The 18,211-nt window shown below is 52.6% G+C and overlaps 1 protein-coding gene across 1 annotated transcript in view; it reads right to left on the bottom strand.

Annotated features, from left to right (window-relative positions):
• Nucleotides 1–18,211, bottom strand: part of LYST (lysosomal trafficking regulator) — a 150,267-nt gene that overhangs the window by 63,551 nt on the left and 68,505 nt on the right. The window contains exons 22-30 of the mRNA XM_027770856.1: nt 16,306–16,443; nt 13,630–13,828; nt 11,215–11,346; nt 8,193–8,814; nt 7,225–7,354; nt 5,258–5,427; nt 3,533–3,763; nt 2,921–3,087; nt 2,086–2,238 (exon numbers count right to left, since the gene is read on the bottom strand). Coding sequence (XP_027626657.1) covers nt 2,086–2,238; nt 2,921–3,087; nt 3,533–3,763; nt 5,258–5,427; nt 7,225–7,354; nt 8,193–8,814; nt 11,215–11,346; nt 13,630–13,828; nt 16,306–16,443 — 1,942 coding nt within the window. The remainder of the gene's footprint in view (nt 1–2,085; nt 2,239–2,920; nt 3,088–3,532; nt 3,764–5,257; nt 5,428–7,224; nt 7,355–8,192; nt 8,815–11,214; nt 11,347–13,629; nt 13,829–16,305; nt 16,444–18,211) is intronic.

The following is an 18,211-nucleotide window of genomic DNA, read 5'->3' as shown; positions in this document are numbered from 1 at the left end:
GGGGGGGGACAGTGACAGCCACTGCAGCCTCTGCCTGCTGACCGAGTGCAGGTGGCTGACAAAAGCCATCTTCCACCATGTGGGGGACAGGGTGCTACCTGGCGCAGGAGAGGGACAGTGGGGACAGCAGCTCGAGAGGACGGACTGCACCCAGACATGAGATGGGGCGATATGGATGCGGGAGAAGTCTCATTTGGGCCATCTTCCTGGCCTGGCGGTGAGGGCAGCCCGATCCCACATGACCCACAACGGTCTGAATCCCACCCTAAGAGCTGGAACACAGCCCATGTGTGCCCTCGTCCTGATGGGGTAAACAGACAGACGGAGGGGGCATGGCGCGACCACTGGGTGCTTTTCCCCTCCCTTCTCTCTGGTGAGCACACATGCTTTCTTGGAAATGTTTTTAAAAAAGAAGTTGTATTTATGTAAGTTTTATTTAACATGACTTAAGCTTATATTACTGCAAAATAATGTGTGATTTAGTAGCTTATCTTTATGGATGCGGTTGTTTTTAAATTATTTTATTTAACTTTATTTACTTATTCATTTATTTATTTCAATCTGACCAGAGAGGGACAGAGAGAGAGAGAACAAGTCGCCAGGTCCAGGACTCGAACCACAGTTGGCTATGTGGGAGCCCAGCACCCTTAACCACCCACCACCTGCTGGTCCCTACAGATGAGGTTTTATTTAACATGGTTTCAAAATTTCTCCTAGCCCTAAACACAATGAAGTAGCTTAACACAGGCGAAAGGCAGACTTGGGGTGAAAAGGCTTTCAGACAGCAAGGGGGCCAGCGCTTCGACATGCCGAGTACTCTGGGACCCGGGGTGCGTGTGAGGGTGTGCGGGCACTGTGGTGTCTTATCTTTCTGAGTTGTATTTGCATCAAGGTCACAGCTGGCCCAACCATGGTGGTGCAAGTGGGAAAGTGTCACTGCATGGCCCGAGGCCATATGGAGGCTCGGCTCGATTCCTGGGCTCACCTTCCAGGGCCTCATTAGCAGGAGGCTGGCAGGAGGGTCAGGACGGGTGAGACTAACAAGAATACCTCTCTCGCGCTCTCTTTCCCCTCTCGCTCACACATACCCACAAAGAGTAGCAGGAGACTTTGTGGAAAAATAAGGAACTTGGCTATTTGAGAGCAGCAAGCCTCATGTCCTGTGAGCCCGCCCCCTCCAGGCCACGTCTATCCTCTGGACACCTCACCGTCCCCTGCTCTCCTCCAGCCCACTCACACAGCCAGAGTGACGTCCACAGACACATCAGACTCCACTACGCTGCCAGCTGGGAGCTGTGGCGGCTCCCACCGGGATGCGATGTGAGCTCCGTCACACGTCCTGGGAGAGCTCGTGTAAGCTGGCACCCTGTGCTACCAGCCCCGCACACCACTGCCACCGAGGGCCACCGTCAGCTGATGGCTCCTCACTCTACACACACTCGGCCCCGGCATCCCCCACACCCGCTGCCCACCCTGCCTGCCACATGCTTCCAACCCACAACCTTGCTACCTCCTTTCTCATCCCGTCTGTCCCCTGACACCACGGATCTCACTTCTCACCCCCTGAGGTCAGTGATGGTGGCCCTGTGACAATCTCTAGTTCCACACCACGGTCCCCTCCTACTTCCGGATCTCTCCGAGATTTGGCTCTGCGCTGTCCCTGGTGGGGCCTAGGGAACATCGGAGCAAGAACAGCTCTGAAAGGGAAGCCTCACAAGTGGAGACTGGGAGAACCTTCAGACTTTTAAGTTTTTCTCTTGGGTTTTTGCCATAGGGCATGTGCACTCATGGGAGAGACGGAGAGAGACGGAAGGAAAGTGAGAAATCACCTCCCAGGGGGATGGCCACATCAGTCTCTTCTCCTCCATGCTCCTCTTGGGATTTTGGACACGCACACGCATCTGGTGTGATCTTCAAGCCTCCAGGTCTGGGACTCCAACTGTGGTGACCATGTGAGAACCCAATGCCTTAGCCACCACAAAACCTCCCAGCCCGCTTAGGTTTGTACACCGAGAACTATTTTACAGTGCAAATGGCATGAGAACACAGGAACGTCTGCCTCTTACGTACGACTTTGATCCTCACCAGCAACGCTCCTCCGCTTTTGGAAGGCAGTGTGATGGGGCGCAGAGGGCGACCGCGATGACTCTGCCAGGGCCTCGGAGTCGTGGCTTGCTGTACTCCTCACAAACTCCATTGCAGCTTGCAGGACCCTAAGCTGCAGTGCTACAGCCATATCTGAGGACGAGATACCAGAGTGTTCTCGAGACACGTGGTTACTAATTCTTTCCACTGAACTGACTTCTATATATCACGCAGTATCAAAACCACCACCAATGTTTTATTACACACAAATCAAAATTTTTTGATCTAAATGAGATCTTAATGGTAGTAAAAAATTTGATCTGCCTTTAAAACTGCAATTTTAAAGCAAATTTCCAAATGGTCAGTATAGAAATTTCAATAGAAAAATATTAGTTCAGAAGCTTATTTTGTTGACTGATGTCAAATGATCAGCCTTTCTATACACAAGGCAAAAGTTCAAACAGCAATTCTCACATTTTCTGTACCATATTCACCTTTATATTTGTCATTAAAGAAAACCAAACAGCATTACCATTCAACATAAGATTTAAAAAAGTTAACATAAGCTTTTAAAAACTAACATAAAATTCTTAAAAATTAACATAAGCTTTTAAATTCTGCTAGGTAATAAAAATCCATGGCTCCTTTCGATAACGTACTGCCAGCTACTAACCACACTCGACATCACTTTTCTATTTCTCACCATTCGGAAAGGTTTCTTTTTAAAGTCTATGCATATTGTCACAAAACGAAGGCTCCAGCTTTAGTAAAACAGCTCCCAAAGGGGAGAGTTTGGGCTCGAATAACCCCCCAGTCCGTAACAACTCAGCCTTACTTTGCGTCCTCCGGTTTTTGCTGTTCTGAAGGTGGCCCAGCAGCACGATGAGGTCCTCGATCACCCTGAAGTACTGGGGGCCAGCGGAGCTGCAGGCATGGATGGTGACGGCCGTGAACAGCTGCTGGATGTCGCAGGCGAGCAGCCGGTGCTCACTCACAGGGACGCTGCGGGAAGAGAAAGGGTAGCGTACAGCCTCCCCAGTGCCTTAGCCACTATGCCACCTGCTGTTCCCAAAAACACCCTTCTTAACCAAATTTAGTTCTGAAAAATGTGCCCTCTTTAAATTAACCTAACAAGTTTTGTAGAAAAAAATTCTTAAGTTTCAGGAAAAACCAGATGTAAGTAGCCTGTAACTGAGGCCGGCCGGGGCCAGTGCTGGGATGCCGCAGGTACCTGACGAAAGCCGGGCTGGACTGAGTGCCAGGGGCCCCACTCGAGCCACCGGGTGATCTCTCTCTCTCTCTGTTTCTCTGGTGAGTACATAAGCCCTGTAGCAAAAAATCTCTCAGATAGATAGGTAGATAAATAAATAAAGCAGCCTATTACTAAAGTTTTTTACCCTTCCAAAATACTTTTCAGACGTATCTGAGACAAACATGGAAAACTCACTTCTCCCCCAGCCCGTTCAGGGCCGCGATGGTGTTGCACAGCACGTGGAGCAGCCCGTTGTCCAAGAGCAGGTCTGCTGCCTTCGAGCAGGAGTTCAAGACCCGGAGAAGGAGTAGCAGGACACTGTGCACGAGCATGTGGTCACACAGGGAGGTCTCTATCAGTCCCAGGAGAGGGACGACACGCCACTTCTGAAAAAGCCCCATGTTTCTCACATCTTCCAGGTCAAATCTGTAATAAATAACATGTTTTAAAAGCACTGGTCACAAACTAAGCATGAATGACTAAGGGCCATTTTGCTAATCTGAATTTGAAGCTCTGAAAAACAAATTTTGGAGTAAGGATTCTTAATATATAATTTTTAAGATTATGGATCCTCTCCAAGAGTAAGATCAAAGTTGTTGCAAGAAGTCTATCCCAGGCTAACACACAAATATTCGGGTGAGATTCTCACACAACTGTGTAGTTTAAGAGATTCACTTCAATTTTCCCACGAGCCCTCTGTCTACAGAACCTGACTTCGGGGCTAGCTGACAAGTGCCCAGGAAGATGGGCATGGTCACTTACAGGCTGAATGCAGGCAGAGAGCTGATGAAGACGAGTGAACAGGAGTCAGTGACCCAAAGCTATTTGCCTCTGTGAGGGGCTGAAATTATTATTTTAAACAATTTTATTTATTTATTTAAAACTTATTTTGATTATTCTTTTTTTTTTTAAATATTCAATCGCTATACATCATTTGGCTTGTAAAGAAAATTTACCCAACATGAATTATTACTTTTTAGAGAGATTTTTTGCTATAGGGCACGTGTGTCAACCAGAGAGACAGAAAGCAGGAAATCACTCCTAGGTGGGTGGCCACACCACAATTCCTTCTCCATTCTCCTCTCAGGATTTTGAGCATGCATGCACACATGCCCACTGTGAGTTTTAAGTTGCCCCGGGGTCCCGCCGGAGGGATCTGCACACAGGAGCCAGAGCCCCCTAGTCCCACGGGAGGGATCTGCACCCAGGAGCCAGAGCACTAGGTCCCACGGAGGGGGATCTGCACCCAGGAGCCAGAGCACTAGGTCCCACGGAGGGGGATCTGCACCCAGGAGCCAGAGCACTAGGTCCCACGGAGGGGGATCTGCACCCAGGAGCCAGAGCACTAGGTCCCACGGAGGGGGATCTGCACCCAGGAGCCAGAGCACTAGGTCCCACGGAGGGGGATCTGCACCCAGGAGCCAGAGCCCCCTGGTCCCGCGGGAGGGATCTGCACCCAGGAGCAGAGTGCACAGGCCCTGTTCAGATCACTCCGGGAACCTGCCTCAACGACACGCGGGCCATGAGGCTTTCCAGTACCACGCTCCAGGCCACATCCATCGCCGCCCCTCCTTCGACACAGTGTTGTTTCTAGTCTCTAGCTAGTAAATAAAATACAACTGAAGTTACATTAGAAAGATTTTCACATGGAAAATCATAAATCAATTCATCTAGAAAATGGGTTTCAGATTTTTTTCCTTAAGATGGTCAAACACTTTAGCTAAGAGTGAGTTCCCTGCATTTTGCATTTAAGACAAGGGTCCCTTGGGACCAGCAGTTAGTGTAATGGCTATGTCACTGGACTCCCATGTAGTTGACCACAGTTTGAGTCCCAGACCCAGGGGCTTAAACTCACGCCAAAAAAAAAAAAAAATGATGAAGACAGGTCTCCAGTTATGGCGGAGGGAGGAGCACACTTACTCTTCATCCAGACCAATCCGCCGCCCGAAGAACATTTCGGTAAAGCATTCTAACAATTCTTGAGTGCCCCGATGAAGGTACAACTGGTTGGCTAGCAAGGAAAAGCCACGATTCTTCAGAAATTTGTCTTTTTGTTCCTTAGACGCCCTATTAAAATATGCATCTAATAACTAAAGAAAAATGTAAGACAATTTAGGTTCGGTATTAGAATGTGCTGTAACATACACACCAGTCACTGTAACATACTGTACTGTATGTAAGGTAGTAAGCTCCTACATATGGAAGCCCATAGGACAAATGGCACTCTCATGGCATGAAACTGAGCTGCCTCTGACTACCGCGAACTGTGCGTGAGGAGGCGAGCTCAGAGACCCTGTACGTCCGTGATGGGGCTGCTCGGACCCCTGCAGACAGCAGCCTTAGTGGGGTGTGTGGGATGCCGGTGCCTGGCCCCGAAGGGAAGAATCAGTGCCTCGGCCTGTCTCTACCCTCGCAGCTCACTCACCCTGAGCACCAGCCTGCATGTCCGCCCTTCTCCAGCTTCCTGAAGGGCGTGTGACCCCCCACTGTAACCTCCCTCCACGCTCCAGGTGGCAGCTAGCCAGCCCAGGTTTGCAAGTGAAACGGGAGCTCAGTAATCCTAGGTCGACCTGCGAGAGCTCGAAGCATACCTCGATCCCGACAAACTAAGGAAAATGGGAGCCTCCAGAAGACCATTCTCATACTAGGTTGACAGCCGGCCCACCCGTTCAGTAATGCTCAGTGCCACACAGCACGACAGGCTGCCTCAGGGAGCTCCTGCTTCAGCACAGGCAGCAAAACGGACCACAGCTGGGTACACTGGGCTGTCGGAAAAGCTGCGACCCGTGTATGCAGAGAGAAGCACCGAAAAATGCATCTCGGTGTCGGACAGCCCAGTAAATAAGAATTGGGGGAGATAGAAATACCAGAAATAAGGTAGCCCCGTATAAGTGGCCAGTAACACGCAGTATTTATTCCTTATATTTTACCTTATTCCATAAGGAATTCAAGAAGCCTACCAAAAAAAGTTTACATAATAAGCTTAAATAAAGAAAACTAAAGTAATTTAAAAACAAAAAAGTACATAGATAAATTAAAAAGATAATTATAGGAACCCGGCCCATAGTCTGGAGCCAAATCCTACATGCTGACTGCGGTTCAAGTCCTAGCTCTGGCAGCTTGAGGGACATGGGAGGCAAGTGTGTGTGCACCCCAAGTCCCAACAAGATGGAGAAACGAAGGAGAAGGGATTGTGGTGTGATTGTACCCCACTGAGGACTCCTTTATCCCTGTCTCTGTCTCTCTCTCTCTGGAGAGTGTATGTGCCCCCTGGCAACTTAGAACAAAAAGAAAAAAGGTAATCACAAATAAATAAGGTGCAGGGCTAGAAGGTGGTAATGTCGGTACGGTGATCGGGGTGGCCGATCTAAACGCTGACGTCTGAACTGAGAACTGACATAAAGGACTAAAATCGGGGACTGTGCTGAAGGAGAGGATTCCAACGATCCACATGTTCCCTGTAATCTTTGCAAAATAGACTAAGTATTCAGATATATGTATTTATTGGTCAATTTAAAAACCACATTGAGGGGACCAGCACATGGCATGGTGGTTAAGGTGCTGGACACTCCCACATGGCTGACCACGGTTCAAGGCCTGGACCTGGTGGCTTGCTTTCTCACTTTCTCTCTCTCTCTCTGTCTGTCTCTCTGTGTCTCTCTCTGGTCAAATTAAAAATGAATAAATATGTAAACTTAAAAGAAATAATTCTTAAAGAAACCACATTGAAATGAATCAATATATGAAGAAGGATTTAAATTGGGTAACGTGCAAAAATATGAGAAGTAACAAACTAGGAGTTCATTTTTTCTGAGTATAAAATAAAGCTTTAGGCTATCTTTAGCATATACACCCATGCACTTTAAGAACACAATGTGCACTTTTACAGTGGCATCATCTGCCTGGATGATCTTGTCCAGCACATCTTCAAGCATAGCGTCCGGCAGGGTGAGAAGAACTCCACTTACGAGTTCATACAAGCCACAGCAAATGGGGACCAGGCAGTCCTCCATCACACTGAAACAGAGACCATGCAGCTTAGCGACACGAGACAGGGTTTCCTAACGAGCACACACACTACCCTCCTACACCGGCAGTGTTCGCGCCGTCGACTCGACACGACTCTGCCCCACATCTCGCCGCCGAGTGCTGTGCGTGCTGTTTAAACTACGCAAAACCAACTCCCGAAGTCGGCTCCTCGGGGCAGAGACCATGCTTCAAGTGCTCAGTGGGCCTCTGTGGCTTCTGCCTCCTGGGACTGGCTGCATGGTGAGATGCGTCCACACCAGCAGTGCCACCTGCAGTGTGACTGGGACAATAGGAGGTCCCACGGTTTCTCTCAGCCGACAGGTTTTTTTCCAGGCAAGCCCATGGCCACGGTGATTAAAGTGGCTGGACCCCACGGTCAGCTCCACTGTTGAAGTCCTGATCGCAGCAGCTTGAAAATGACACCAGGTGCATGTGTGTGCGTGCCCAAAATCCCAAGAAGAGAATGGAGGAGGAGGGACTGCAGTCTCCCCGCCATCTCCCTGCGGGGGATTTCTCTCTCTCTCTCTCCCTCTTCCTATGATGAGCACACACATCCTACTACAAATTAAAGGAAAAAGTCATTTTTCTCTAATAACTGTAAGGAATTAAAGCATAAGAGAGTATTTTTCCTCTAAGAGTTATTTATGGAATAGCTTTTGGTTATATAAAGAATTCAATATGATCTAATATTAAAATAAGGAAAAAAGCACTTTCCTGTTTGTCCCTAACACATGTGCTGCATTGTGAGAATGAAGACACTTTTAGGAGCAGAGAGTCTTCAAAGAACAGGCACGATGGCGGGTGGTGGTGCCCGAGCAGACAATACCTGTGCGCGCCGGCAGCCTGGCCGTAGTCGGGCTGGTAACTGAGGGAAGCAGCCAGGTTCTCCCAGCCCTCAGGGGTCCCGTCGACAGGCCTCGGCCGCCAGCCCAGGGCTGCAGACCCGGCCAGTGCAGGGAAGGCGAGGCCGAGGCTGGCCATGGTGCTGTGGCTGCGCTGGAACGAGGCCAGTCCCTTGAGGTGGTCGGGCCGGCGCGGGCAGGACTCGTCCCCAGGGCTGTCCTCGTCTGCTCTGGGCTCGGGCCCTGCGTCTCTAGGATCCGCTCTGACGGCTGGAAAGCCTCGCGTCCCCGGGGAGACACTGGCCGCGGTGAGGGCTGAGGGGACGGCGCCCATCTCACAGACGGTTCCCGCAGAGTCGCAGCTACTGAGGGGCCCGTCCTCTCGGCCTCTGCTCGACGTGCTGGGACCCTCCACAGGCTCCTGTCTCTCCGACTGGTGAGCGGCATAGGTGTCTGCGGGATCTGGCAATCTGTCCAGACTGCAACCCAAGCTTCCGGTCAGTTTCCATGGTTCCGTTCGAGGCGAAGAAACAGGAAAGGCCGGTAGGCTGTGGGAACGGGGCAGGAGGGTGGCCGGCGGCGGGCCCGAGCTGGCGGAACCACGTCCTGTAAGAGCAGATACAGGCACTGCTGGAAACTGCCCGCGGCCACCGCTGCCCTGCTCCCTGAGCAGCAGCCACTCACTCGGACCGGGGAAGAAGCCACTCAGGTTCGTTTTCCTAGCAGCTCATTTTTAACTATTTTTAATTAAAGTGTTCCAAAAACAAGTGTCTTTTCCTGCTTCTTTAACAAAATACATTGTTGACCAAAGGACTCAAAAGTAATTAACTGCTCCACTGTAGTACAATTCAGTGAGTTAAGTGAAACGTGATTTACCCAAGGCCAGCTGTCCCAGTACGAGGAGGACTTCACAGCTAGACCTGTGTTCACCCCAGCGTGATTCTCACAGCGAGGTGCCCTTAGGTGATGCTTAATTTTGCCTAAGGAACGTTAGTTTCTGCAAATGCATGAGGCCCAGAATACCTCATCTGCAGGGGTTCTGGAGGGCTGAAGTGCGACCACCTTGAGCCGCCCCTCAGTGCCTGGCACAGAACAGGTGCCCAGGGGAAGGCAGCCCTGGCTGTGACGAGACAGAAGGGCCCTGTCTCCCCAGCGGCTTCCGCGCCACTCCCTGGGGCTTGGGGTGGGAAGTAGCGGGGCTCTGTCTTGCCACATCTCTCCCCAGTACACTGCTTCTACATCCTGTGCCGGAAGGCCTGGCAGTCACGGTCATCCTCTGCCACGGGACGTGGGCACGCAGCGCCAGAGGTGGCCTGCGTGCCTGGTAGAAACGCACGCGCGGTACCACCCCACCTTCCACACAGGGCAGGGGCACCCACGAGTGCACAGGCCGTCAGGGGCTGACCCGGGGCACTGAGGAAGGGGCAGGCGCTGACTGAGCTGCCACGGGATACCGCCTGCAGCAGCCCATGGCTGGACGGCTGCTAGTTATTTCTGGGTTTGGCTGGAGGGCTAAAACTGGCAGAGAGTCTGCTCAATAGACCTGGAGAAGAAAATGGGAGTATAATTGTATTTGAAAATGTTTCCGAGTGACCCATAAGATTTTAAAAAATAGACATTTCTTACAAAAGTTCTGCAAGAAAATCTAATTGAAACATAGCCTTGGGACCAGCAGTTGGTATAATGGCTATGTCACTGGACTCCCTGTAGAGCCGACCACAGTTCGAGTCCCAGACCCGGAGGCTTAAACTCACACAGGGCGCATGTACGTGCGTGCCCAAGATCCCAAGAGGAGAGTGGAGGAGAAGGGATTGTGGCATGGCCATCCCCCTTTGTGAGTGATTTCTCACTTTCTGTCTCTCTGTCTCTGTCTTTCTGGAGAGTGCACACACCCTATAGCAAAAATGTCTCCAAAAAGAAAAAAAAAAAGCCTAAGATATTATAATAAAAGACCTTAAAACGTGCTACTGGAAAACAGAACCAGAAAGGCAGAGGACAGCGCTCAGGGAAGGAGGGAGGGCTGCCAGCTCGCCGGGAAACCACACCTGCGCTTCGCCTAGGACATGGTGTGTGGTGGTGGTGAGGAGGTCTGTTCAGAGCTCAGCAAGAAGAAAGAAAAGTACTGCAGGCTTGAAGGTTTGAAGTCATGCTTGCTAGGGAAGGGAAGGGGGAAGCGGTTCTGAGCACAGAGGGGAGAGATGGGCCGGCATGTGAGGGCGACTGGGCCAGGCCAGGGGAGGGCTTTCAGGTAAAGCGCACCAATGAGCTGAGGGAACAGGGGTCTGAAGACGTGTCAGAGAACGACCGAAGTTACTGCTAACCTCTCCGATTCTACATGGGAAGAGGGAGACAGAGGTAAAGGGACCTTGGGAGAGGGATGAAGAAGCCAGAGGAGGGGCTACTAGCGGACTGGGAAGACAAGTGGCCTCTCGCCTGTGCACTGTCAGGGCTCCCTGAAGGACTCTGCCACCCTGGGGGCTGCAGAAGGAAAGCTGCCATGAAATCCCGGAAAACACGGGGCGTGACATGCAACGCTTCGGAGTGACCATGTGACCTCACAGGAGAGCGCACGGTGGTGTAGGGCCTGCAGGGGACACGGACGTCTCCAGGGCAAGGAGCTGCCGCAGGAGTGTCGCAGGACGTAGTCCAGACGGGTTCAGGCGAAAGGACAGCGTAAGACACTAAAAGCTTTTGAAGAAAATCGGAAATAAACCAGAAGCTCAATGTAAGACAACGACCATGGCAGGACAGGGTGCCAGTGCCAGAGGGCACGGCCAGGCCATGGCTCTGGCGACAGCTCTGTCCTCATGGCCTAGACTCCTGCCAAGCTCCAGAGCGAGTTACCGGAACTGCGAGGAAGGGCACGCGGCTCCCTCGACGTGCCCGACTGCGATGTGTGCCCCTCCATCATTTCGCCCCAGTAGCAGGTCGCACCACTTGCTGAGACAGACACGCTCTCCCTACCCACGGGCCCCAGGGCCATGACGGCCTCACTGCAGCTCCTACCTTCCGGAGGTGACGCGGCGAAGCTGGACGGGCTGAGGGCTGTGAGCCCGGGGCTGCCGAGGGGCTGCGCCCCACTGCTGGAGTGCCGCAGGGACGCGATGGACCGCACCTTCTCCTGGAAGATGTTGCCATCTAGGGCAAAGCAGTTTAGGAGACATTTTTAAAAAGGACAAAACAAAAATATAACTTAAAAAAACAAATCATTAAATACACATTTTGACAAAAAGATGTTCAAAGAGAAAAAATAGGGCACCCTTTGCACTAATGCACTCCTGGCGTGTGTACTCATGCACGGTCTTCCTACGGACGGCTGCTCTCAGCGCCACGCGCTCGCTTCTGCCTTCTCTGCCTTCCCGCCGGATGGGCAGTTCCTTCTATGCTCTTCCAGGGCACTGTGCCTCCCTCGAGTCCTCATGGCCTCTCCGAGGAGGCTGCTCAGCAGCTGCCGCTCAGGAAAGACTGCCGCCCCTCCTCCTGTACTCTCAGTATCTAGTGTGACCCAGGCCAGCACTTCCAGCTCCATCCCCCTCTCTGAGCTTCACACGCAGGAATTCGGCAGCTCCACCTCCTGGGTGCACCACTAGTGCAATGAACCTATACCCAAACCGCCCCTCGGCCAGACACGCACTCCTGTGGGCTCTGGCTAGTCTGGGAGAAGCGCCAGGCTCTTGGCGTAGCAAGTCGGTCACAGCCCTGCTCACTTGTGCTCCGTAACTGCTCCCCACGACCACAGAACCACAGCGCAGCTTCACTGGCTCCTCTGAGCTGCTCACAGGGCCCTCAACGCCGTCCCTGATGGCCACCTCGTCACCCTCAGCTCAGAGCTACCAGAATCCTCTCTTGAATATCGATTCCTGCTCAGGGCCCCCAGGGGCTTTCTGCTGCCCCTTACCAAGCTAGGCAGAGCCCACACTCTTGTCTACAGCAATGCCATGACCGGTCACTGGCCTCCATTCTCCCTGGCTCTACACCCACCCCAGCAGGCCGGTCATCCTTGAGGACATGAGCAGTCTCACAGCCTGCCCCAGGAAGTACCCCGCCTGCACCAGGCCCTGCCCACAGCAACCAGGGTGGACTCTGCCTCTGCACTCCATGAGGCTGGCACGAAGGCCTCTCTCTCCCCTCCAGCAGGGCGGACGTGCTGAGAGGAGGGCCCACACTTCCTTCTCTGGTAGCAACCTGCTCCCAGGATCTTGCCCCACAGGATGTATCTAGTAAACGCGCCGAACGCACGAGGCGGGGCCGGTCTCGGGCCATGAACCCCGACAGGTCGGGGAGCCAGGAGACTGAAGACGGTGCTAAGAAAACCACCAGCAGAGGCTACTGGGATCTGGGCTAGATGGTGACGACCGAGGTGCAGGGAACATGGGACGGCGAAGGGGCCGGCACCAGGCCAGCTACCTGCCTTCTCTCTGGCACCTCCCGCGGCCTGCGGCTCACCGGCTTTATGAGGGTTTGTGCTACTGGCTCCCCAGCTCTCTCCGGGGCCTCTTTCCTCCCATGTTGGACGTCCTTAGCTGCTCGCACTGACCACGTCCCCGTCGCTCACCCGGGCGTGCAGTACTCTCAGCAGCAGGTCTGGCCGCCACTTCCTCTTCCTTCCTCTCTCTGAGTTTCCTTCCCTTGCTGGCCTCATCCGGCTCAGGGCTTCAGCTCGCTTCTGTAGGGGCAGCCCCTAAGAAGCTCTCCCACAGCCTAACCCTCCTTTCCAACCAGCTGCTGGACACACACAGCAGGGACAGCCCTGGGGCCCCTCGAATGAGCAGGCATGAGAAAAGCAGCCACCCCACTCGTCCTCCACAGCCCTGGTGGGCGGCATCCCCGCCTGACCTTCCCGGCCGGCTGCCGAGCGCCGAGCTCAGACCATGGCCTGGGCGCTGACCCTCGCGGCCAGCTACAAGGCACTCACATCGCAGTCCTTTGCTCAAAACAAACACGCACATGAAACCCTTTCAGTGACCTCTCCCGCAAATACGAGTTCACTCCGGTGCCACATTAGAGGACCCATCTACTATGACCTTGGGGGAAGAGATGGCGGTCTTCAAGTGCACTCACTGTTTTAGACACCCTACACAGGCGAAGGCCATGGCCTCCCCCTCCCCAGTCCTCCCATAAGTCACTCTCTCATCTGGAATCTAACCTGCCAGTCTCCCTGTCAAAACTGCCTGATATTTCCGCTGCAAGCACCGGGCCTTGGTGATCTGCCGCACGCTCGCCTCCGCAGCCCGGCCAGGTCCTCTCTGCACACGCGAGTGCATGTCCCCTCGCCTTACTGTGTCGCACCGCCCTGTGCCAGCGTCCCAACTCCGGGGGGAATGGAGCAGTTTCAGCACAGAGGGGCCATTCCAAACACATCAAACAAATGGGGATCATGCGGAAGGAAGAGCCCACTGTAGCAGAGGGGATGCTGCCTACCTATGTGCAGGGAGAAGTAGAAGCCGGTGGGGTTGTGACAAACGTAAGTATTAGTGGGAGGGTGAACTGCTAGAAGGAAATTGAAGATAATCGTCAATAATTCCAAGTCTGGAGGCGATCCAAGGACTTCTGCTATAATTTTCACAAACGATCTACAAACCTCTCGGGGCATGGAGGTGAGCTGCCCCTCTTTGTGTTCCTGAAAAACAGAGATAAAACTTCAGATTTAAAGAGAACGGCCCGCTAACATCTTTCATTTAGGCAAGATACTCTTTGTAATACAGAATTCCATTACTTTATCACTCTAGTCCGACCATATTGACTGCTTAGCCAGTTTTTCTCCATTCAAGCACTTCTGCTATTAAAGTTCACAACAACTGCTGGTAGTTTGGTCCCAGCCTACTGTTTCCCCGTAAGGGCGTCTGGGTCACATGGGGACTCAGACTCAGCCGCCGGGCGCTCTGGCTCCCCGCCCCAGCGGCCGTGCGCCCGCAGGTGTGTGTTGACACCATCAAGCCTCGGCTGCCCCATCTGCAGTATGGGAACAACACTGGCGCTTCTGCGCTGGGTCATTAGAGGGTTAAATAGGAAACGGTTGGAGTCAGGGCCCACGGACACAGCTGCCACTGTATCGGTAGTCACCGCTGCCGGTGCCGCAGTGGGGTCGGGAAGAGCAATTTCTGTCTTTCTTTTTTAAATATTTAATTTTACTTATTCATTCACTTATTTTAATTTGACCAGAGAGACACAGAGTGAAATAGAAAAAGCAGGCCGCCAGGTCAGGGACTTGAACCACAGTCGGCTATGTAGGAATCTTGAGCTTTAACCACTATGCCACCTGCCAGCCCTAGAAAGGCCAACTCTGATGGACAAACCTAGTGACACTTGCATGTGCCCCCGTTACCTAACTCTCTCTCGCAGCAGTTCTGTGAGGTCCCCCCTCATTTCTAGAATACAAGGCTCAAAGAGGTTGTGGGTGTAGCTCCACCCACTCAGAACCACGAGCATGGACCGCTCTGAGGCCAGCGCAGACCTCGGAACCCTTCCTCTTGCGTCCCACCGCCCGGTGCGAGGGGACCGGGAGAAGGCAAGTCCTCACTCAAGTAAAGGCAGGGCGAGCTTTGTAAAAGAGCTGCTTTCTTTCTTCCATGCGCCAGAAAAGCAGAGACAGAGAGAAAGAGAGAGAGAGAGAGGCCAAAACAGAGCAAGTAAGTGTCGGCACCTCCAAGAGAGTGGACCACGGCGGCCCCAGCTTCGGCCAGCCGGGACCACGGCGCACGCACCTGGCACACTCAGTGCTCTCGAGACGGGCAGAGCCTTCCCTGGGGGCCGGCCTCGCAGAGCATCCCGGGTCGCTGCTGCCCTGCCCGGCCCCACGTCGGCCTTGCTGCGGGTTTAGCCCAAATGCCATGACAAGCTCCTAGTGCCACGGAAGGCACCGAACACACAAAACAGCATCCATTCTACGGGGACGTCTGTATTTACTGGACTCAGCAAATTTCAAATGGATGCCTTAGACATTAAAAGCGACAAGATCACGTAGGAAGGAGTCTAACACACCGCCCCATGGATGGCAGGCCATCTGTAACAAGGGAAGAACGTCAAAGCCGCAGCGCAGACACGCCTGTGGCTGTGAGTCAGGCCCAGGACCAGGCTGTCCCGTCTGTTTCTAATGAGCAGCGAGGGGGAGGGGATGGAGACGAAGGTATTTTCTCCAGGGGCCTGGCCAGGCCATGGTCCATCACAGTCAGGCTCAGCTCCCAGGTGTGTGCCTCCACGCCCTGCCTGCTCAGGCCGGTCGGGGAACTGGGCCCAGGCCCCCAGTCACCTCAGCCTCACATGGCAGAAACCCCCCACTTGTGCCACAGTGGCTGGGCCAGTGCTACTTTTCAACACAATATTTTAGATATAGTTTTTTTTTTAATCTTGTAAGAATTATTCTATTTAACTTTACTTATTTATTTATTTTAATTTGACCAGAGAGGGACAGAGTGAGCATGAGGGCGAAACTGAAAGTGAGAACGAGAGAAAGTGAGGAAGTAAGCCGCCAGGTCTGGGACTTGAACCATGACTGGTCATGTGGGAGCCCAGCACCCTTAACCACCAAGCCACCTGCCAGCCCCTAGATATAGTTTTAAGATGCTAATTTGACCATATAAAATAGGCCTTATACGAACTCATACTTATGGGCAAACCATCTTCCAGGACCTCACCCTTCTTGGGAGCTCTGTTTTTCCTTCCCTCTCCTTTAATAAATTTCCTACTTTGCTAATAAATTCCCCCTTTGCTATACCTAAAAAAAAAAAAAAAAAAAATCATACTTACCAAAACAATACATACTTCTAGGTTGTTATTCAAGAAATGTGGAAGAAGTCAAAATTCACCGACTACCCCTGATAGTTAAGAGGTTATGAAATTACTGCGCCGACTAAAGGAGGCCCTCCAAGGTTAACAGTCACCCTTCCGAGACAGTTAGAGATGGAGAGTATGTGAAGACCAAGATGGAAGCCAGCAGTTGGAGAACTGTTTGCTGACAGAAGAGAAACTAAAGAGTAGAGAAGATGGAAACAAGAAAAAAACCGCATCGCAAGTCCCTCAGAAACGTACTGTCCCACGACCGAGTTGCTGACACCCAACATCAGCTGAAACAGTATCCGAGACACTTCGTGGCGGTACCTGCAAGACCTGACAGGTCAGAAGAAAGTGGTGGACCGCTCGCGCGTTCAGTAACTGCTGAATGTTGAACACCTGGTGGGGGTGCTCTGCCCGGACCAGGACCTCCAGCGCCGCCAGCAGGACTCCCCAGACACCTGGCTGAGGAGACAAACGCCAGGTTAGTGGCTACTGCGTAGCCCTATGGCCTGCTTTGTAGAAGACACGCTGGAGCGATTTGCATTACTGCACATTCGGTGTCAAAGACCAAGCTTGTCTGAAGAAGGCAAGTCTAACATTTATTTCTCAGTTCTCGTGGCGGCCAGGGCAGCCCACACCGACGCCCACGTGACGCTGCCCCGGGTGCTGCAGTGCACTGCCTTCGGGGCGGTGCAGCGCCAGCGGTCCCCAGTGGCGGTGTCTGATGCAGCCATCCAGGCACGCTGCCAGCGCAGGCGGAGACACTCTGTCCTCAGAGGGCTCCTCGGACACGTGCATCTCAGTGTGAGCGTGCCAGGCAGACTTTAATGAGAGAGTTTAGACAGCGCTAACTGAAAAGTCACGGGCAACATAGACACTGTGCGTTTCCAGATGGATTCACCTTCAAGTGCAAATGATAGAATTATCCGGGCAAATGCAAACTACACCTGTTCAAAAAGTAGTCAGCATCCTTTGAAGTGACCTGAAAATGCTCCCACATTGAAATCGACCTTAGATTACCCACACTAGAGTGACAGAGGTAGGTCGGCTGTATTACAGAACTGAAACTGAAAGGTAACTGTCACCTCATCTGACGGCACCAAGTGGCCTGTCAGGGGCCTGGGCTGCAGGGCTCCCACTGCTCCTGCCAGAACCGGGCCAAGGACTCGGCAGGTGGGCCACACTACCCTAAGCGGGCCGCTCCCTGGAGGGCGGGAGAGGGGCCATAGTGTGGCCACCCCCTCCTAGGCACGCTCTCTCTTTCTCCCTGTCTCTCCATCGAGCACACGTGCCCTATGGCAAACGACAACAACAATACAAGCTCATTTTGATGCAAAGCAGTTTGAGGGCCAGCTCAGTGATGAAGAGAAAAGGGTACCACACGGCTAATCAATCCTGGCCCAGGCCTGTGTGCACACATGCGTGCACCCCAAGTCCTGACAGAATGGAGAAACGGGACGAGATTTTGGCACGCCCCACCGTGGGGTGCTTCGTTCCTCCTCCTGTCCCTTTCTGGTAAGCACATGTGCCTATTTAAATTTAAAAACAAAATTAATTTTAAAAAGGGGAGGCCCACACACACTCACTCCTGGTACGCATGTCCAAGCACTTTCAGGAGCTCCTGGAGTCAGCAACAAGCCACAGGGCCAGCAGGTAGTGCTGACTGCGGCGGCCGAGTCCACGTGGCTGAGTCCGAACTCGGAGTCCCGGACTCACCCGGTGGCTGGAAAAACATGCCAGGCATGTGTGAGTGTGTGTGTGCCCCCAAATCTCTCTCCTCTATTCTCTCGCTCATGCATGCACACACACACACGAGTGTCTATCATAAGGAACAGAACAAAATGAATTTTGCATGAGAATGAGACACCAGGGCTAGGATTCAAATGGCAGTCGGACACGAGGGATCCAGCCTCCCTAACCACCAGACCACGGAGTCGGCCCAATTCATTCTTTTCTTCCGAAGAATGATTAGATGAGTATTTAAAGTCACATGACTCTATTCGCAATAGCTAAACCTCGCAGACATCCCAGAGCACCTGGATAGAAGGGTAAGCAGAACACGACCCGTCCATACAGTGGGTACGAGTCGGCCTTAAAACAAGGGAGTTCTGACCTATGCGACAATGCAGCTAACAGCTCAGGGCATTCTGCTATGGAATCGGCGGCCAGTGACCTGTGCGAGACGCTCAGCAGAATCGGAATCGGAATCGGAATGGGTCAGAAGGAAGAG

This window comes from Tupaia chinensis, unplaced genomic scaffold, assembly GCF_000334495.1.
Source record: "Tupaia chinensis unplaced genomic scaffold, TupChi_1.0 Scaffold000161_1, whole genome shotgun sequence".
NCBI classification, from domain to species: domain Eukaryota; kingdom Metazoa; phylum Chordata; class Mammalia; order Scandentia; family Tupaiidae; genus Tupaia; species Tupaia belangeri.
This window is presented reverse-complemented; position numbering and strand designations above follow the sequence as displayed.